Source organism: Molossus molossus, unplaced genomic scaffold (assembly GCF_014108415.1).
Source record: "Molossus molossus isolate mMolMol1 unplaced genomic scaffold, mMolMol1.p scaffold_m16_p_2, whole genome shotgun sequence".
Taxonomy (NCBI): Eukaryota; Metazoa; Chordata; class Mammalia; order Chiroptera; family Molossidae; genus Molossus; species Molossus molossus.
The window spans coordinates 125,063,242-125,086,277 of NW_023425355.1; the positions used below are offsets into that span (position 1 = coordinate 125,063,242).

Below are 23,036 nucleotides of genomic sequence, written 5' to 3' on the forward strand. Positions count from 1 at the left end.
AAACTATTTCAGTTATTTTTTTATTGATTTGCCTCTTTATAACAGTAATATTAACTAAATATTTCCTGTGTTCAGGGTTTGTGCCAAACTCTTCACTTTTTGTCTTCTTTCATTCTTAAAACACACGAAAGAGTTGACACTATTTTTTCCCCATTCTATATATCAAGAAACTGAAACATAGGAAAGCTAGATATCATGCCCAAGGTTATACAGTTGGTATTAAAACAGAGCAATAAATCCAAATTTGACTCCAGAGCCTAAGCTAGTCACACACGCATTCACTGTGTTATCTGCCTTGATAGCCCGAAAGCTAATGTGATTATTTATTTAGGATAATTCGTGTAGAAAAACAAATTTTAAAATATATATTTTTTGATTTCCACTTATTTCCCTACCATTATAGGTTCAGTCAGCCACTCAAGCTTAGAAGGTTATACTCACCCCGTTTGTGAAGGAGAATGCTGGCATGCCGACGACCATTTCCATTTTCAACATAACAAGAGTAATTTCCCAAGTCACCTTCTTGTACAGAGTCCACAATTAATGAGATGGAAACTTCTTGTTCCCCAAGATGTTCCTTGAGAATTCTAAAATATAAAGCAAAACGAAACAAAAAACCCCACACAAACATACACATACACAAAAAAGAAAAGAAAAATTAGATGAATCTGAATCTGATGTGAAAATACCTGCATCCGTGCTTCAAATTTGGCTATGGATTAATGCTATCTTAATCAAATTTATCATGCCCTCTTCACTTCTAATGAGTAAGTTTGTCTTTGTAGATGGTAATGAAGTTGCAGTTAATTATCTCTCTTAGCAGGACAATCACACTGTCATAATAAAGAGGTGAGAGAGACCTTGAAGAAAAGTTTACGAATTACTTTCCCTTGAAGAAGAAATATGATGTAAAGGTGAAATAAGAAATTCTAATGTCTCAGGCTAGAGGAATAATTATATATCAGGTTAATAAAAAAAAAAGGTAAACTAGAACATTTTTTAGTTATTTTGACATTTCAGTTGAAAGCTCCAGCCTAGCTTCTTTTTCATGATACAAATCAATTGCCTATTTTAAAAGAAATGTGAAATTATAAACCTGTAGATGAAGTGTTCTGATGAAGTGTGTAATTGTGACATTCAAAATTAATAATAAATGCTCACTAATCTCGTTAAAGATTTTAGCATTTTTCTGAGTAAATGGAAAATTTCAGAGTAAAGTTCCCTTTCCCTGCTCGAAAAGTTTCCACCTCTACCTTTCCATCTGTTTGGTAACTCATCTATGCACAACACTTTCTAATGCAGAATTTAAAAATAATACTTTTCTAGAATGTTCCTTGAGCACCCACAAAAAGAGAGAGGGGGAAAGTTAGGAGATTTATTGTATTTCCTCAACTTTAGCATTTCAATGGGTAAACCATAATAGTGAAATTGTAAATATAAAAAGTGGCAGAGGGACACTTTAGCGCATATTGGAGAATTGCCCATCTGGGCATTTCAGAACCCAGTTGGAGTGCAAGAGTCTTGTATATTTGTTGCCAAGAAGAAAACCCTACTAGAGATACCCTTATATGACAGTTCTATATGTTTTGCTTTCTATTGAAAATCTTTTCCCCACCCTGGCCAGTTTGACTCAGCAGTTAGAGTGTCGGCCTATAGACCAGAGAGTCCCAGGTTCGGTTCCCGCTAAGGGCACGTACCTCGGTTGCAGTTTGTCCTCTTGCCCTGGTTGGAGTTGTGTGGGTGGCAGCCACTCGATGTGTCTCTCCCACATCGATGTTTCTTTCTCTCTCTTCCTCCCTTTCTCCCTCCTGCTCTATCTGAAGATAAATGCAAAAATGTCCTCGGGTGAGGATAAAAAACAAAAACAAAATCTTTTTCCCTTATACCTTTTAAAGTTTTACAGGTCCTCATGTTTAAAAATGTCCTCCTCCAAGAAGAACCTTGGTTAAAATGCCCATGTACTCCCAGAAGATGTGACCTTTAGATGGGAAAATATTTACAAATGATCAACATTTTGATTCAATTAAAATAATTATCATTGATATCCTTGCTTCTGAACATTATGATTAAAAATAAGTATCTATAGCCCTGGCTGGTGTGGCTCAGTTGGTTGGAGCATCGTCCTGTGCACCAAGAGGTGGCAGGTTTGATTCTGGGTCAGGGTACATAGCCAGGTTTGGGGTTCAATGATCCCCGGTCCAGGTACATGTGGTAGGCAACCAATTGATGTTTCTCTCTCTCTTTCTCTCTCCTCCCCCTCCCTTCCACCCTCTCTCCCTTCCTCTCTATGATAAATAACAAAAGGAGTATCTATATCCAAGCATATTTTTAGTCATACTTAAAAATGAAAAAATAAATTGTTTTTAAAGAGATTAAGCATTATGTCCTCAAACCAATAATTTTTTGTTGTTGTTGTTAATGTTTAACAGAGGATATATTTTCTCATTGATTTTTAGAAAGAGTGTAAGGGAGAAAGGGAGGGGGAATGGGAGGGAAAAGGAGAGAGACAGAGAGAGAGAGAGAAGCATAGACGTGAGAAAGACACATCAATTGTTTGTCTCCCGCATGTGCCCCAACCAGCACTTGGATGGAAACTGTAATCCAGGTATGTGCCCTTGAGCAGGAATCAAACCCTTGACCCTTCAGTGTGCGGGCTGATGCCCTAACTACTGAATCACACCAACCAGGGCAAATTGATGGTGTTTTAAATATTTATTCTCTATCATTCCCACTATATTTATATTTAGACCTTAAAATCAGACTAAAGAAGTAATTATAACATTTTGTGTATCCTTTATCATTCCTGCCAAGTACTTTATAGTCTTGATGCCTCAAATTTGAAAACACATAGAAGGAATGGACAAAGATTGTGTTTGGTTGTGTCCTGGTACCTTATTAGTATTTCCTCTTAACAATTAACAACAAACAGCTATTACAAACAAAAGGCACAATATCACATTTTCTATATTTGATGGTATTTTGGTCTATCTCACATTCAGGATATTCCTCAATGAAAAACTCCCTTTTGTTTCTCTTACATTCTTTGCAAACATCATTCATGTTTTGCAATTTCATAGTCTCTTAACATTGTTTTGCCTCTTTGACATTATATGTTGCAATACTTTTATTTTAATAGCAAAGCAAAAAGAACTTTTTTTCCCTTTTAGATTACTTTCTATTCACCAACAGAATAAATGTTAATCTTGACTACAGGGTAAAAGAAAAACATTATTTTACCTAATGTCACTTTCCCAAACTCGATTTTCATCCAGATCTTCAATAAATTTTTCTCCTTTCATCCAATAAATTAAAGGACTGACATCTCCACTGTACCCAAAGAAAGCTCTGCAGGTTAGGTTAGCTGAGTCACCTGTGGAGACAAGTGATAGAAATATGTTATAAAACTATTTATACACTCTTATTTTAGGCAAACTAGCAGATACCATTTTAATCACTTCATTGATTTAACAAAGTATCTTTTAAAAATAATATATTTTCAGGTACCTTAATATTTGAGGTCAAATTTTAAAAATGTCTGCTTTTTGACAGCCTTTTAATGAAATGATATTCTCATGAAATTATAAGTAAGCCTGGTCAGTTCTTTTATAGAAGATTCTCCCATATAGGTTTGCCTGATGTTTTTGTTTGTTTGTTTGTTTTTAGAGAGAGAGAGAGAGAGAGAGAAACATTGATGAGAAACACTGATCAGCTGCCTCCTGCATGCCCCAAATAGGCATCGGGCCCACAACCTGGGTATGTGCCCTGACCGGGAATCAAATTGGCGATCTCTTGATGCAAGGGTCAATGCTCAACCACTGAGCCACACCAGCTGTGCTTGCCTGATGTTTTCACATAATTACATCGAGGCTATAAATTATTGGGAAAGTACATCAAATTATTGTGATGTACCCTTCTCAAAGCATGATATCAGAGGATATATAATGTTAATAATTATAAGATTTGATAGGGCAATTAGACAGTATTTCTCAGTCCTGAATATAATAGACAGAGAACACAATCTTTGGATGGGAAAGAAATGAAACTATAAATCCAGGATTCCCCAAAAATGCTATGAAAATATTTTTACTATATAGGAATAATAATTTAATTAATAAAACCAAAACATGCTCAGGTAGAAAAGCACATTAAAAAATAAATGAATAACTCATGAGACTAAATAGTGAGAAATTTTATTAGATGTAAAATCAATGATACTAGTATAAAGATTAGTTTATTTCAATTTGCTCCTTAGGAGAGACCATTGTAATGGCAAGTACAGATTGGTTGATTACTTAAAAAGATAAGTGGAGGATCCAGACTAAAGGGTGGAAGTGCATGTAATGCCTGCAGAGAATGTAAGGTTTATTTCTGAACACGTTATTCCATTTTGCAGACACGTGGTTTACTCAAGTCTCAATCAGCATTAGAGAATTGAAATATTTCAGTACATACTAGTTTTAAAATCTTACAGCCTCCAAGTGGAATCAAAAAACAGAGTTAGGGTGGGATATGGAACTTTAAGGGCCTACTCCACTTGGATTGGGGCAAGGGAACTCTCAGGGATGTTTACTAGATATATGATGGGCTGAAAACTAGGCCCCAGTGACACTTTTGTTGACAACTGAAGTAAGCTACCTTTCTCAATTTTAGAAATTCCTGAGAAGATTCCAGAGGACCTGACAATGATATGACTTTAAGGGGCAAAGAAAGAGATGCCTCAAAACTTGGAAGCCTCAGGGCTAGGCCATGAGTTAATAGTGAACATCTCCTGAAGTTGTGCTTAGAAGTGATTCTACAATATAAACCCAAAGAAAAGCATAATGTGCTTAGATCAACTCTTTCTAAACCCTGCCATGGGTATACCTATATACAAATTCTATTATCCAAGTTTCACAATATAATTTTTATTGAATAAAATTAGTTCTATCTTAATTATATCCATCATATAAAAATAGTTTATAAATAAATTCTTGCTCTTCTATTATTTCTAAGATGGCATGATACAACCTTCTCCTTTACTCTTATCTTTGTTTACGTCTAAATCTTCTCCAAGTAAGTGATTCCTCATGGACTTTGATTCTATATATAAGAGTCAACATTAGAAACCAGATAATGCAAACCCAGAAAATGTTTACAAGCTTTTAAGAAGAAAAATGGAGCTCCAAGAAGGTTCCTTTATTATTAAATTTGTACATAAATACTTTCTAAATATTCTAATATAGAATCATACCTCTGATAGAGAATACTTACATTACAAAGTGGGTAACCAAATATAAATCTTTAAAAAAATTTTTTTTTCTTTTATTGATTTTAGAGAGAGAGAAAGTGAGCAGGAGAGATAAAAACATCGATGAGAGAGAACATTGACTGGCCGCCTCCTGCATCTCCCCCACTGGGGATTGGGCCCACAACCTGGGCATGTGTCCTGAATGGGAATAGAACTGGCGACCTCTTAGTGCATGGGTCGATGCTCAACCACTGAGCCACACCGGCCGGACCAAATATAAATCTTATTGAGTGGAAATCAACTGCAGATTTCTATGGGAAGTATCAATTCATTGTTACAAAAAAAAAATTTAAATCCAGTATTCTTTGACTTTACATTTTCATAAGGGCACTAGCTTTTATGCAATTGCACTACCTATTATAGTGTCAAGGTAGTCATGAATTCAACAGTACATCTCAAAATACTACATGCTGTGATGATTAACATCATATGACAACAGAATGAACATACATTAGAGAGTTTTAAAATTTTATATGAATAATTTACAAAATTTATCTTTTAAGGAATCAAGTTTTAGTTTTTGGGTGGGAGTTAATGAATTAAACTCACAAATAGTAATCTCCAGACATTGCCTAATTTTTCATTACAGTTTTACTACATAAAAATAAAGTTGGGGCTTCTAAATAATGATGATGCCATTAGCAACTCAGCCTGACATTCCTTAGAAGAGAAGTCAATTGAAGACCTTATTGGGACCTGAATTTGTCTCTCCTGTCACATTTTTACCTTCCCAGATCAAGTGATTTTCTATCACCTAATTCTTCATTTCTATTACCTGCAGGCCTTGTGCTGCCACACCTAGAAAATCACTCTTTCACCCTTGTCAGAAACTATTTGTTTTCTCAATCATCTTTGCTCACCCGGTCTTTGAGTATTTACCTTGCCTTGAGCTTCAGTACTAAGGGTATCTGCAGCGTTATGGGAGCATCTAGGAAAACACTATCCAGACTTGGATTGAGTTTACTGTGAGTCAAAGTCTAAAATTCATGGAAGGAATAAAAAGGTGTGAGGAAAACATAGTAAAACACTCCAGGCACAGAGGAAAGAGCATGAGTGAAAGAATGCCAGAGAACTTTTGAGGAAATAAATAATTTCAGCCTGGTTGAAGCTACAGTGTACCTGACAGGTAGGGTGGGAAGAAGAAATTTAGGGAAAGAATAGAGCACTGATGAGACCAGAGCAGTGGCAGCCCTCTCCTTCCATGTAGGCCATGTTGAAGATTTGGGACTTCTTTCAAGGGCAATGCTAAACTGGGGAAAGGTTTTAAGGAGACTGATATAATTACATCTGCATGCTAAAGAAATCGCTTTTACTGTACTTGCAATACTTGGATTGGATCAGAGAGAATCAAAAAAGAAGAAGAATGTTACAATATTTGGGGGATCATATGAGAAATAGTCACTGCAAAGATCAGAATTTTTCTACATAATTATTTAAAAGGATAAAGCATAGCTGATAGCAGTGAGTACAGATCACTATACTTTTTATCAGTGTGATAATGGGAACACCTCTCAAAGCAGAGATTACATAGGAAGCCTGATGAAATAGAAACAAAAATATATATATTTTTAAAATAATTTACATGCATCACTATGTGTATAAGAGAGGGTAGGAGGGATTGGGGAGTTGCCAGCTGTTTCTCAATACATTCAGGATAGAAAGACAACATGAGTACAGCTCTGCTCTTTGAAGAGATTTTTGAGTGGTTTCTCTTAATTACACCTATTTATGTGGCTGAGCAAAAGGCACCACCACCCCTCTTATACATCGCTCTGCCAGCAGAAAAGAACACTGTGAGCCCAGTGGAGTTAATCCTGAGAGAAGGGTAGGTGAAGTCAGGTTCACACCTGAGACACAACTGCCTAAGTGTTTGGGAGTAAAGCTATATTTACTCAGTACTTTTCATTTAGGTAATGGTGGCTAATTACATAAGTGTCAGGGAGCTGTAACCATGTATCCCATGTGTGTATTGCCTGTGTTTGAAAGCTAGAATAAAGAACTATCATCCTTTCCCCTCAGGTTAAATAAGAACCAGGAGTTGATGGAAATTCCTGGAGCAGGGTGGAGCCTATGGGAGAGATGATATACTCCCATTCAATAAGGGCAGATAGAGATTAATAAGGTCAAAGAGGAAAATAGAATTATAAAATTTCATTTAGAAAGCTAATTAGGCAATTAGGAAATAGGAATTAGGAAAATGAAATGTTATGACGGTGTTTGTACCTTTAACTGATGAAGCAGGACATGCCAATTTCACAACAGGATTTTAGCATATGAGTTTTAGGTGGAGTACACCCACTGTTTAGTTCACGTTCTCATGCTTCTTAATAGTATATTCTTTGCTTTATATAATCCTGACTTCGATCTAACATACTACTCCTCATCCATTAAATATCAACTCAAAAAGCAACTCTTTCAAAATACTGACATGGCTTTTCTAGGAAGAGTCAGTCAACTCTGTCTTCTCCCTCCCATAGCTCTTGGAACATACTTGCATTTATCATAATACATTCCTTACAATATTTGCTTTCCTTGCATGTCTAACCCAGCAACTAGTGTATTCATCTCCCAAAGTTAGAAATTATATCTGTATTTACCTTTATATATTACCAGGACCCATTACAGAGTCTTGAATATATTAGGAACTCAACAAATATTGTCAAATCAATTAATAACCTGCTTAATATCTTTCAAACATACATTTCTCTTGCTTACTTTTATCAAAGCTTCATTAATTAAAAGTAATATGACTACAGCTTATCTCAAAAGGCCAAGTCGATCTTGTAAACTAGCCTTCAACATTGCATATGCAGAGCCTCCTCATTCAGATCTTATTTCACTTGTGGTCTGGAGCCAGTTCATACCAGCTTGTGAGAGTCAATTATTATATTTTCAGAAATTCTGTAAGCAGGTGGTTAAACACAGTAATTATTTAAAATTAAATTATATAAACTTACAGTTAAAATACCATATTAAAAACAAATGTTCAGAAATATTCAGAATTTCCTAACTATTTTGCTATATTATTCATCCATAGCAGCTGTTCTCAACCTGTGGGTCATGACCCCTTTGGGGGTCGAATGACCCTTTCACAGGGGTCACCTAAGACATAACAGTAGCAAAATTACAGTTATGAAGTAGCAACAAAAATAATTTTATGGCTGGGGGCACCACATCATGAGGAACTGTATTAAAGGGTTGTGGCATTAGGAAGGTTGAGAATCACTGATCTATAGTATCCATTTGCAGAAATACTACATAATAACGTACTACTATACATCTCTTGCCAACTGCACATTAGTGAGATTATGATGGTAACTTGCAATCAACCATGGTGGGAGTATTTACCCACAAATTGCCAAATGCTACATATCAAGGTATAATTTACTGTTTTATTGATTATATATGAAGAAAATATTAATAATGCAGATTAAACTTAAAAGTGTCATGTATATAGCTGTTATATTGGTAATAGGATGAACATTAAAAAAAATTATTCTTCTAGCATCCAAAAACTATAATCTGATTCAGCAAGGAAGTTGTTTACATCATTAATGAACAAAGTCCTGACACATATCTCTAATGTTTCACTCTTACTTGCTAATGTAAACAAAAGTATCAACCACCTACATGTCAGAATCATTCTTGGACAACCAATTGTTAAACATTTACCAGCATACGTGCTCTATAAAATTGTTTTTCCAAAGATGTTTCAAGTATAATTTAATTGCTTTATTGAGATATAGTTCATATATAATCAACTTACCCATTTAAAATGTATAATTCTTTGGTTTTCAGCATATTCACAGAATTATGCAACCAGCAGCACAATCAATTTCAGAACACTTTCATAACCCCCAAAAGAAATCGAGAACCATTTAGCAATCACTTGTCATTTACTCCTAACCTCCCAGCCCTTGGCAACCACTAATCAATCTCTGTTTTCTGTCTCTATAGATGTGCCTGTTTTGGGTATCTTGTATAAATTGAGTAATATAGTGTGTAGCCTTTTGTGTCCACCTTCATTTTCTTAGCTTAATGTTTTCAAGGTTCATCTATATTGCAACACATATCAATACTTCAATCTTCTTTATGGCTAAATAATATCTCCTTGTATAGATATACCATATTTTGTTTATCCATTCATCAGCTGATGGAAATTTGGGTTGTTTCCACTCTTTGGCTATTATGAATAATGCTGGTTGAACACTTCTGTACAAATTGTTGTGCAAACATGTTTCATTTCTCTTGGGTATATACATATATAGGAGTAAAATTGCTGGTCCATATGATGATTCTATGTTTAAATATTTGACCAAATGCCAAACTGTTTTCCAAAGTGTCTATACCATTTTACATTCTCTTCAGCAATGTATGAGGATTCTAATTTCATATGCTTGCCAACATTTGTTATATGTGTTTTGGATTATAGCCATTCTAGTGAGTATGAAATAGTATTTCTTGTATGGCTCAGTGGTTGAGTGTCGACCCATGCACCAAGAGGTCGCTGGTTTGATTCTCAGTCAGGGCACATGCTCAGGTTGTGGGCCAAATCCCTAGTGGGGGGCATGCAGGAGGCAGCCAATCAATGTTCTCTCTCTTTCTCCCTCTGCCTTCCTCTCTCTTTAAAATTAATAAAGAAAAATATTTTTGTTAATCTTACCATTGATATTAAACCATAAATATATTATTATGTATATTTTATTAATAACCACTGTTCAAAATGATAAAACCAATATTACGATAAAAGGGCTTTTATTAGACCACAGAATGTAATTGTCAACCATAATACTTACACAAGGCTTATTTACTCACTGTTGCATTATAGACCCTATGATGAATTTATAATTTTAGTTGAGAATTATAGGAACTTAATATATTTTTGAAGGATTATACTTTTTAAGAAAAACAGAGAAGTATTATTTCCAAATGTTAAAAAATAAACATATTTTAAACAAGAAATTAATATAAATGGGGCCTACAGGATCATCTCCTTTAAATTCAATACAAGGACAGTTACTAGAAAAATTGTTTTTTTAATCCTCACCCAAAGATATTTTTCCATTTATCTTCAGATAGAGTGGGAGGGAGGGGGGAGAGAGAGAAACGTTGACATGAGAGAGACACATCAACTGGTTGCCTCCCACACGACCCTGGCCAGGGCCAGGACAGACCACAACCGAGGTATGTGCCCTTGACCGGAATTGAACCCACAACTCATTGGTCTGTGGGCCGATGCTCTAACCACTGAGCAAACCATCCAGGGCCTAGCATCATTTTTATATAATACTATTTTTGTAGTTTTTCTAATACAATTAGACATGCAAAAACAGTAAGGTGCTTAAAAGGTCATAAAAGTATTTGAAAATAATATAATTGCATACTTAAACAGTGCAGAAGAACTTAAATTTTTACTTTCCTTGAAAAAAGAGTTCTTTCAAATGTCCAAATGTAAGAAATATATAGGATTATCTTATTAGCCAAAGTTTTAATATTGGTCTTTTGATATAATATACCTTTTCCATTTGTATTACAAAATGTAAACATCTGTGGAATTTGAGTTATTCTGAACAGAGCATGTCAAAATCATGTCAAAAATATAACTATTTATCCCTGTTGAACAAATGGAGTGTATGTGGTAATGCTTAGAGAGGGGCTATCCTCCATCTCAATATATTTTAATAGAATTTCATGTTAAAATAATGCTCTTAAGGAACTCAATAGAACCAGAATATGCAAAACATAAACAACAGAGAATGCAAATCTAAAAGGGCATTAACTTAAAAATAATTAAAAGGTGGCTTATGAAATTTTAAAATGAGACACCGTATGCCCAACATGAAATTGTAGGAGCATCTACCTCAGCATAGTGGGGCCCTGTGGCAATAAACAACTGAAGAAGGCAATTCAGGAGAAAAACATTTTTCTTAATGGTGTAAGTTTGGAAGTCTGACAAATTTCAGGGTTTTTTTTCAAGTCGATGATTTGTAGCAAATTAATGTTCTTGCCCTAGCCGGTTTGGTTCAGCGGTTAGAGCGTTGGCCTGTGGTCCTGAGAGACCCGGGTTCGGTTCCCGCTAAGGGCCTGTACCTCGGTTGCAGTTTGTCCCCGGCCCTGATCGGTTGTGCGGGTGGCAGCCACTCGATGTGTTCCTTTCGCATCGATGTTTCTCTCTCTCTCTGTTCCTCTCTCTCCCTCCCACTCTACCTGAACAAAAAATGGAAAAATGTCCTCGGGTGAGGATAAAAAAAAAAAAAAAAAATTAATGTTCTTTTATTTTAGCTATAGTGAATGTGGTTTTAAATTATTTTTTCTTTAATCACACTGTCTAGGAGACAGTGATTTTATCATGGTTTTGCCAGCCTCAAGAAGAAATCACTGTGGTTAACTATGGTCTATGATATCTAAAAACTATAATATACACATGATTCCCATAGCAACTGAATATAAAATGGTAGATATCTTATTTATACTAACAATAAAAACAAAATATAATCAGAAATGGTTGTGAATAAATGAACCACAAAGTCATCTTGAGTCCGATCAAAGGGTTTATTAAATACATATACATAAAGTTTGCAAAGTCTTAGATAAAAAAAAAAACTAAATATTTTCGAGGTTCATTTCCAAGTTATATTTTAGATTTAATGTTGCTGGTAATAAAAATCCAGTAGGTCGTCTGGCCGGTGTAGCTCAGCAGTTGAGCGTCGACCCATGCACCAAAAAGTCGCGGGTTCAATTCCCGATCGTGACACATACTCAGGTTGTGGGTCCGATCCACAGTGGGGGGCATGGAGGAGGCAGCCAGTCGATGTTCTCTCAATTCAATGTTTCTATCTTTCTCTCCCTCTCCCTTCCTCTCTCTCTAGACTCAATAAAGGAAACAACATTTAAAAAAAAATCTAGTAAGTCATAAAATGCAAGAAAATAATTATATATTCATTTAGAAATTTAAGTAGATAGATACTGTCAATAACTTTCCGAAAGAAGAAGTATAAGCATGTGGGTGGTCCAAAGAGAAAAATATATTGATTTCTGTATATATTTTTTAATACAAATTGCATATATTTAAGGTGTAAAGAATTATGGTTTTAGTCAGGCTAATTAACATATCATCTGTTCACATAGTTACCTTTTCTATTTTTTTGTGATGAGAGCACCTGGAATCTACTCTTAGTAAATCTCCAACATTCAATACAGTATTATTAACTATAGTCATTATACTGTACATTAGATCTCCAGACTTATTCATCTTACATTTAGCTACAAATTTGTACCCTTTGATCAACATCTCCCTATTTCCCCCCACCCACTATTTTCCTACCCATGGTAACCACTGTTCTACTCTGTCTGATTATGCAGTTTTTTTCTTTCTATATCTGGCTTATTTCACTTATCATAGTATTTTCCAGATTCATCCATGTTGTTGCAAATGGTGGAATCTCCTATTTGAAGGCTGAATAATATCACATCATATATATCACAATTTATTTCTCCATTTATCCATCAAGGAGCATTTAGGTGTTTCCATATCTTGGCTATCATGAATGGCTAATAGGTATATGAAAAGGTGCTCAACATCACTAATCATCTGGGAAATGCAAACTAAATACATAATGAGATCTCATCTCACACCTGTCATGATGGCTATTATAAAAAAGAAAGATAACAAGTGTTGGCAAGGATGTGGAGAAAAGGGAACCCTTTTCTACTGTTGGTGGGAATATAAATTGGTACAGACATTATGAAAATACAATATGACATTTCCTCAAAAACAGAGCTACCATATGACCCAGTAATCCCTCTTCTGGTATAGTCCCATGGGGTATACAATTACTACCTGGAAGAGAGATCTGGGTTCCAATGTTCATTGCAAAAGGTATTTAAAAACAGTAATAAAAAATAATATGATGTTTGTCCCTCAGGCAGAGATATGGCTCTTTGGAACTAATTGTAATGCTCAAAAATAGTAGCATATTAACTCCACGCAATAATTTATCAGAATTTGAATTATGACCTGGAAACAAAAGTTAATTTCATATGGTATAACAAAAATTGAGATCGATTAGTGTTTAATATTATTATAAAACATATATACTATCTAGGAAAATATATTATTTTATGAATCTGTGAAAGAAAAATAATTTCTTATAATTAGAGCCTAGACATAGCAAGAAAATTCAAGATCAACAGATTTGAATAAATAGTAAAATTTCAGTAGAGTGGAAAACAATACAAAGAAAATTAAAATAACAGACAATGATTACAATTTTGTTCTTTATAGCATTTACTATCTAGTGTGTGTCTGAGTATATTTTCAGTAAAAAAGAAACAATAAAATAAAACTTAGCCAAGTGCCTAGAAAGGTCATTAATGGATGAATATTTCATATACTCAACTTGCAAATGATCATAGCAAGATTTTAATAGAAATTAGAGGAAAGATTATAAGTATTGTATCTCCTAATACCACCATTAACCTGCTTTTTGAACTTTTCAGTTACCTTTATTTACCAGATTTTATGTTATATTCCCATATATTCTACAATATCATTTAGTTTAGACGAATAGGGTTTAATGTGTTTTATTTTTTCTTAAGGCAGTGAGTCCCAAACTTGTTGTCAAAAAACTTGCCCCCCCACCACCAGATTTTTTACTCAGTAAGTGTAGAGGATTCCAACGAACTCTATTTTTAACAAGCACTCCCAGGAGATTTTCATTCAAATGGTTACAGGTAACTGTCTCGAACAATTCATGTTTACCTTGGACTTTGTTTAAAGTGGAATTGGAACTCAGAAAAGAAACAAGATTGAAAAATATTCAGTCAGCACCCTTAAACCGGGAGCATGGACAGGAAGGCTTGGAAAGAGGAGAGGAAAAAATGTTCATAATAATGACAGTGATGGGTAGAGAGGTAGCTATTGTAGACGAGACTTAAGATGTACAGCAGAGTCACTGATGATCCCATCCAAGCTAAAACAAATATACTCTTTCCAAAAGAATGAAAATAATTTGTGTTTCAGTGGAAAAAGACTCATTTATCTATTGCACACCTTTTTTTCCCAATTTTATTTCTTTATTTTAATTTATTTTATTAATTTATTTTTGTTATAGATGTTTCTCCTTTTTTTCCCCATTGACACCATCCTCTCCATTCCCTCCTCCCCGTACCTGGCTTTGTTGTCCGTGTCCATCAGTTATGCATACATGCATGTAAGTTCTGTGGTTTATCTCTTCCCTCCCCCCACCACTCCCCTTCAGAGGGTTGTCAGTCTGTACCTTACTTTCATGTCTCTGGGTCTACCCTGTTCCTCAGACTGTTATGATAATTATATTCCACAAATAAGTGAGATCATATGATACTTGTCTTTCTCTGCTTGGCTTGTTTCACTTAGGATGATACTTTCCAGGTCCTTCCATGTAGTCTCAAAGGATAAGAGATCTTTCTTTCTTACAGCTGCATCGTACTCCATTGTGTATATGCACCACAACTTTTTTATCCATTCGTCTACTGATGGACACTTGGCTGTTTCCAGATCTTAGCTATTGTAAAAAGTATTGCACACTTTTTTGAGTTTTCAGATTCTAGCCCTTTCAGTGTATAAAAGCTATTTTTTGCTTTGTGAATATATATATCCAATACTACTGAATGGTACACTTAAAATGGTTAAGATGGTAAGTTTAATGTTATATGTTGTTTACCACAAAAAATAGTATCTAAAGAAAAACAAAATAAATAATTGTCTGCTCGATTAAATGAATGAATGAATAAATAAATAAATAAATAAATAAATAAATAAATAAATAAAAACTATTTTTTGACTCTGTAAATTGTAGGTAACATATGTAAATTCTCCCACGTCTGGTAATAATTTTAAAAAGTTTTTTTTGTTTTTTTTTTGCTCTGGCCAGTTTGGCTTAGCCATTAAAGCATCGCCCTGCAGTCCAGAGAGTCCTGGGTTCAGTTCCTGCTAAGGGCACGTACCTTGGTTTCAGTTTGTTCCCAGCCCTGGTTGGGGTCGTGTGGGTGGCAGCTATTTGATGTGTCCCTTTCACATCGGTCTCTCTCTCTCTCTCTCTCTCTCTCTCTCTCTCTCTCTTCCTCTCTCTCCCTCCCTCTCTATCTGAACAAAAAATGGAAAAAATGTCCTCGGGTGAGGATAAAAAAAAATGTCTTTATTGACTTTAGAGAGAGATAGAAACATTGATGAGAGAACATCTACTGGCTGCCTTCTGCATGCCCCCCACTGCAGGTTTGGCCCACAACCAGGGCATGGGTCAATGCTCAACCATTGAGCCACACTGGCTGGGCTGGTAGTGATTTAACTTCATTCGCCCTCTGCTCTCTTAGCTCCCTGACCAACCCAGGAGAAAATACTTGTTTTTCCTCTACTTGGAATTCATGTTAACATTCTTTTACTCTGTATAAATCTGCTGTTTTGAATTTACCCTTGAACCAGTCATAATCTACCTGGTCCTGTCATATCATTGGAGCAAAAAAATTTTTAACATGTGTTCATTCTTATATCTGTATGAAAGTAATGATTATACATTGTTTTGAAAAGTATCTTTTAACAGGAATATAATGCTTGCCTCATTGCTTATCATTGCCCTTAAAATAAGCAACACAATATTTATACATGCGTGATATATCTCTGATATTTGTTGAATTACTGAAGGATTTTATGAACACTTTTTTTTATCTCCTCTCCCCCTTTTTTTTCAAATATAAGAACAGAAATAGCCCTGGCCGGTTTGGCTCAGCGGTCAGAGCATTGGCCTGTGGTCCAGAGAGACCCGGGTTCGGTTCCCGCTAAGGGCACATACCTTGGTTGCAGTTTGTCCCTGGCCCTGGTTGGGTCGTGTGGGTGGCAACCACTCGATGTGTCCCTTCACGTTGATGTTTCTCTCTCTCTCTCTCCCTCCCTCCCACTCTATCTGAACAAAATATGGAAAAATGTCCTTGGGTGAGGATAAAAAAAAAAAACAGAAATAAAATTTTATCTTTACTCTTTTTAAGTCCAAATGATTTAACTTGTTATCAAGAAAAACTATCCATCTTTTCTATCTTTTGGTCTCTAATTTGCTGTAACATGCAATTTCTGATAAGGAAATCCTAACATGTGATTTAGAGAGTCAAACACCACGGCTCTGCCTTATCCTCTTCCACTTAGATATTTTAAAAAAACCCAAACATCTCTAGTCTCAACTCTGACACCCAAGTGATAAACTTGGGTAAAGTAAAAAGTATTTACTACACTTGACCAGAAATGCAGGAGATTAGCATGAGTAGTCCACAAGTTACATAGATGAGAAAAACACATTAATTTAATTTTTCTCTCAATTTTGTTGCTATGTTTTTCTTCAAACAATAACAGAATAATTTAAGCTATTGCCTATGTAGCTGCATACATCAAATATATCAGTCAGCCAGGGCTGGAGTCTTGAAGATAATAGTATTCTTTCTGTCTCAAGTTGCTATCTATAAAAACTACTGTAAATTGCACTAAATGCTTTTGCTGCTTTTTTGGTAGAAAGGTGCACCATCAGTTCAATCTTAGCAGGTTCCAAAGGAAGCACTCTAAAATTGATCATAAAATATCATTTGCTGTCTAAAATGAGAACAATGCTTCTCGTACAGCAGGATTTTAAGTAAGCTACAGTGTGTGGGGGGGAGTTTAGAGAAAATAATAATACATTTTCCCTTCAACCACTAGATTCCAACGGACAGTAGGGTCACTTGTGATTTAGTTCAGCCTTCTAATTAGGGATCATTTAGCCATTTCTAAAGCTGTTGAGAACAGAGATGTTTTCTCCACTAGAGGACACTCTCTAACTTATTGAGAAATTAAGCAAAACAAAACAAAAACCCTCTTTATTAATTAAAAGAAATTTTCTTCTCTAATTAAAAAGCATCAGCATTTAGAGATCTTACTCACTGAAATTCGAAAACAGTGAGCATTTTGTTCCTAAATAAGATGTTGAATAGTAGGGGGATTTTAATTTTATTTGCGCCATTTATCATGCATATTAAAATTATGCTATGGTCATGGTAAAGATAAATGTTTTGCAAAAAACTCTCCATTTAAGATAAAAAAGCAAAGTGGTTTACAAAATATATTTATCTTTTGTCATCAGTTACACTGAATGGCTTCTCTTTCAGAAAACTTTATTCAGAAATTAAGAATCTCTCCTCTTCTTCCCCTCACCCATACAAGTAAAGAAAGTTCCCTTGTAACTGCCTCAAGATCTTTGACCCAAATAAGTATCAGGACCAGTGGCATATAATACTTGCCAGTATCTAACCACAGAGATTTCTTTGGAAAACAGAGGTTTATCTAAGGATTCCAAAATGAAAGAAATGGAAGGGATAGGTTATATTAAGCTCATAGTTGAGGATGTTACTCCTGCAGGATGTAACAACGTCTGCTCAAATTTCAAGGGAACAAAATCATACAAAAACAAGACATGCACTTTTAAATCTGCTCACAATAATTCATCTGTAGTGTTAGATTTCTTTTTTTTATTTTTTTATTTTTTTATTTTATTTTTGTTACAGATGTTTCTCCTTTTTTACCCCATTGAAACTGTAGTGTTAGATTTCTTTATGAAAATGTATTTCAGACTATCTTACAACATATTTCTTTAGCTTTTAAGGACAAAGCAACTTATTTGGTTGGCTAATAGAATTGCACGAGGATTTAAGTAATCACAAATAACTTGGAGTTAGGGGTTAATATACATTCATAGTACACATGGTGAGTAAGTACTCATAAACTGTTAGCAATTATTACTATTACTAATACAGTATTACTATTGTCGTGAGACTTAAACTTTTCTGTAAGTGATGATGTCATGCATCAAGTTAAGCCAAATATGCCTTTCAGGAACCTGAGGAATACATACTTGAATTTGGATAAAATGTTAGGGGTATTTCCCACATTAATGACGTGAAAAGAGGCCGTAACAGAGCCCCTCCAGAATGAAGAGAAAACACATGCACCTGAGAAGAAAGGGTGTGCAAAATAAGAATACTATTGTTGGATTATGTTCAGATGGTTTGAATATTCTTGTAAGGACTCAAATTGTAGCTCTTGGTGGCTGTTTTCAATTTGCATGTTACAAAAGTTTATGGCATCTAGAAAAATCAGTGGACATCAGGCTGAAGAGAAGGACTCATGCATCAGTTACATCTGTTGCTACCTGAAGACCTCACCCAGGAAAAGTATGATGCTACCCCTGAATGGTGAAAAGATGGGTATTAGATAAAAGAAGTAGGAAACTGATGACTATTCAGTGGAAAACATTCAACTGCCAGAAAATAAATTTGCTCAAAAAGGTTATTCAGAAACTCTTGTTGATGATGAAGAAGAGGAAGTAGGGTCATTTTCTAATATTTTAATTGAGTTAATATACACATAACATAAAATTTACCATCTTAGCCATTTTTAAATGTATAGGGAAGTAGGGCCATTTTGCCTGTCAGTTGAAGAGTAGATGGAAGTGACTTGTGGTTTGCTTTCGGCCAAAGACATCAGAACTGCTTATATTTTTATTCATTTTTAAAATTGTTTTGATTCATCTACAAAATAGACTTTTGGTAATGCAGACATTTTTAGGTTTTTATTGCAGAGGCCTTATGGATCTTAAAAATTTTGTGATTGCATCTTGAAAGATATTGCCTTTATTTTTGCTCAATTAATTACATAATCACTGTATTATATCCCAGATTGATTCTTTTAACTTTTTTGGTACTTTCTCATCCTTCCAGAGTCTCACATTTTAAAAGCAAAATATTCCATTTTTCACCTCCTAGTATATTTAAATCAGTCCTTAAAATACACAGAGAAAGCATTTATCTGTGTTCAGTGATCAGGAAGTTCTTTAGACCTCAGCATCACAAACAGTTGAAATAAGAAAGTAAAGTAAAACAGAGGGGCAGTGAAAAATAGGAATATGAAAAGGAGGAGTGAAAGGGAAAGAATAATTAAAGGAGGAGGAAAGAAAGGGATATTAGTGGTGGTGATGAAGGATATTGAAAACTCCCCAACAACTGATTCAAACATAAATATTACATACAGGTTGTCACACTCTTGAACAAACTCTGTCTTACATTGCTTTCATCTTTGTTATGCTTAATCTGTGATCTCTTAATCCTGGCTGGTATTTATGGAGGTAGACACCACTAAATGCCTCCTAGTGTCTATTATTCATCTTCCATTTAGTAACATAACCCCCTAAGATTTAGTTGGGCCCAAGGCTACTCAGCTGTAGTCTATATTTCCTAGCTTCCCTTGAAGGTAGATGTGGCCATATAACTGGGATCAGACCAATATGTGTGAAGAAGTGATGTGCGCAATTTCCCACTAATCACTTTAATGATGAAGCCTCAGACCCTGGACTTTATTTTTCTCTTTTCTATAAGCTGGAAAGAAGATTGTGTTAGTTAACTGGTTTTTACCATATATATGGAGACAAAATATATGAATACAAGGAACCTGGGTCTGAATTATGTAATGGAACATAATCACCCCATCAGTCTATGCTTCTCTCTACTGGTCTATTTAATGAGATAAATATACTTCTAATTTATTGAAAACATTATATTTTGGGATACTTTTGTTCCCGAGCTTAGGCGTACCCAACCAGTATCTCTATATCTCTAGAATGTACTTTTTTTTTTTTTTTTTTTATCCTCACCCGAGGATATTTTTCCATTTTTTTTTTGTACAGATAGAATGGGAGGGAGAGAGAGGAAGGGAGAGAGAGTGAGAAACATCGACGTGAAGGGACACATCGAGTGGCTGCCACCCGCACAACCAACCAGGGCCGGGGACAAACTGCAACCGAGGTACATGCCCTTAGCGGGAACCGAACCCGGGTCTCTCCGGACCGCAGGCCGACGCTCTAACCGCTGAGCCAAACTGGCCAGGGCTAGAATGTACTTTTCCACCTTGTCTCCCAGCTTGCAGTTTGGAAGGATGAAATTCATGACACTATACTTACTAATTTGATCCAATTAGTGATGTAGACAGGAGCCACTTTTATCTCTTGCTAATTCTCTAATAATTTCCCACAGTACCTATGTACAAAATGCAGAAGTAGGAAAATAAAAATTCCCTCTTTGAGAAGGAAAGTATGAAATTAGGAATGAGTCTCTTTAAAAAAAAATTAACTTTATTATAAGAAAACTATAAGACATTGACTTAGGTCTTGGTTTATTTAGGGGTAATACAGCCAAGAGCATGTGTACTAAAATACATATGTATCTTGTGACTTAAAAACAATTTTTTGTGTTGTTTTGTTGCCTCTTACATGGGGTGATTATGCTAAAATGAAAAGTCAAATTCAAATTGCATTTTTCTATATCTGTGTAATTTAATAAGATATCTTCCCTTAAGTTTCCTAACACTCAAGTTCTTAAGAAATAATTTAGATATGTACAAAAGCCTACATTTTTTATATTTAATTTTTTTTTACTGTTATTTTTCTTTCCAGTGTATGACCAAATCTATTTCTCTCAGTTCTTTTCATTCTTGAAAAAGACACCCCATTTCTCTTTGGAACCTGTATCTAGCCTTCTCTGTCCATTCTATTATTGGTGTCTGTAAAATTACTTGAAAGTAACCCTGATATTCTAACTTACATCCCTCTTTCCTGATCATAGACCCTGAGGTTCAGGAGATATTCCAATGCTTAAATGTATTTTTATTACCTCTATAGTTGAAATTTCTTGAGAAGCTATTACATTCTTCTGAATTTTCCCTTCTTTTTGGGTTTCCAGTCTCACTTTATATAACTTTATCCTACTTCATGGTGTTACCTTTATTCCTGGCCTTTATACTAAACCAGTATCTTATTAAAACACACACATGCACATACACACACACAAACATACACCAATACTACCCAGACTGGTTACTCTTCTGTGAGCTGTTGGGAGATTTTCACATGGTTTTTAATCACAACTGCCCTATGAAGGGCTTATGAGACATCTATTTGGAAAGTTTATAACCCTTAACGTCTTCAATAAAAGAGATTGTAAAGTAGCATCTGAGACTTGTCAGCATCTAATAAAGGTTATCACTTAAGAATATCATTAGAGCTTTCTTAACTAAAGACAGTGTATGATTTTCAGAAGTAGATTTTTGTGCCCATCACTATTATTCTGTGATTTAACAAAATTGTTCTAATATTAGCAACTCTCTAAGTAGAAAGTTGTAGAAGTGAATTAAAATCACTGAGTCTTCTTGTTTTTAGGAATGACCACTTGTATCATTCCACAGAGATGAATACTTTCTCTAACATATTTATGAATCATTCACATTATCAGTGTTCTATCTCTTGTTACATGAATAAGGTTGCTTCCCCCACCCCATCCAATGCTCGAATATCCTGGGAAAGTCCTTTAGTATATCTAATCAATTTAGGTAAAATGTAGCAATTAGTTTTAAATCTTTTTCTAGGTAACCCAGGAAACTTTCACACAGCCCAAAATAGAGGAAAGAATAAATCCCTTTGTTCATAGTTGGATAATGTTTCATAACATATTAATTCCTTGGAACTAGTTGTTGGAATACCCTGTGTTGAAAGATTTGATGATGTATCTGATGACAAATTTTGCTGATAGGATATGAGTTCTGAATAAAAACCATTTTGGATTAATGAAAATACTCATTGATCTGATTAACTTAATCAATTGTGATATTTTTATTTACTATGACCAAGCCTATCATGGATTTGGTATAGTATGAATACAACCCTTCCACTTTTTCATAACAATACCTAAGGTTATACCCTGTAGCAATTCTTGTTCTTTTTGGAGAGCCAAAGAAGAGATGTGAAATGTATTTATGCTCTCTCCTTTATTTAAGCCAACACCGTCACTTCCATTTGTTCCATGATTCTCTTAAATTGTTTAGAGAGCCTTCTCTTTTCATTGTAATAAGCAACACAATTCATCTTAGAAAAATATTGCCCCCCATTCCAAGTGGAAGGTGGATATTTCTTTTCAATATTAAGAATGGCTGTTTGAAATACAAGATGGTAGAGAGATAAATTAAGTTACTTAATTATTTCGTAAGCCCCCTTTTTATCTAATTTGAATACATACATGTCAGCAATGCTTTTGGAACTGTCATGAAGATAAACAAGCTGATTTGTGGTCCCATCCTCTAATTTCTACATAACTACCTTCATTTATCCACCAAGTACCAGTACATTTATGAAACACAATAATTACCCAGACCCCTTACTGGAGTACCCATCAAAGCATGCCATCTTTGTGAATGCACATTATGATAACTTTGCAATGTACTGACTTGGCTAGGCTGAACTAAATCTCCCAGAATTACATTTTCTCATATATGTCCAGTTAGAGTAGACGACAAGATAAATTCTCTCACACTAATAGGCGAATGGAAGGGAGGCAGCAGTCATTTGTGTGTGTTTGCATACACATACATATATGCACATTATTGCTGATGTGGTATGCTCCCTTGCTTTATTGACATAAAGTAGCAGATGTGCCTGAAATTTCTCTTTTCCCTGGAACTTCCATCAATGTAACTGGTTCCTAGGCCAGAGATGTGTGCGTTTATCTCTATGACGAGAGGCCCTATTTATTTGTGTTGCTAAGGTCAGAAGCAACAGGAACTGACATAAGTTTAAGTATCCTATTTGAGTTCAAGCCTGCTCACAATCTTCCCATCTGACTGCCTGTTCTGTGGACTGCAAGCCCAGCTAGTATT

General features: G+C 35.0%; 1 protein-coding gene across 1 annotated transcript in view; it reads right to left on the minus strand.

The window, feature by feature from the left end:
- Positions 1–23,036, minus strand: part of IL1RAPL1 (interleukin 1 receptor accessory protein like 1) — a 1,471,712-nt gene that overhangs the window by 46,633 nt on the left and 1,402,043 nt on the right. Inside the window, exons 7-8 of the mRNA XM_036270755.1 lie at positions 3,238–3,370; positions 442–587 (exon numbers count right to left, since the gene is read on the minus strand). Coding sequence (XP_036126648.1) covers positions 442–587; positions 3,238–3,370 — 279 coding nt within the window. The remainder of the gene's footprint in view (positions 1–441; positions 588–3,237; positions 3,371–23,036) is intronic.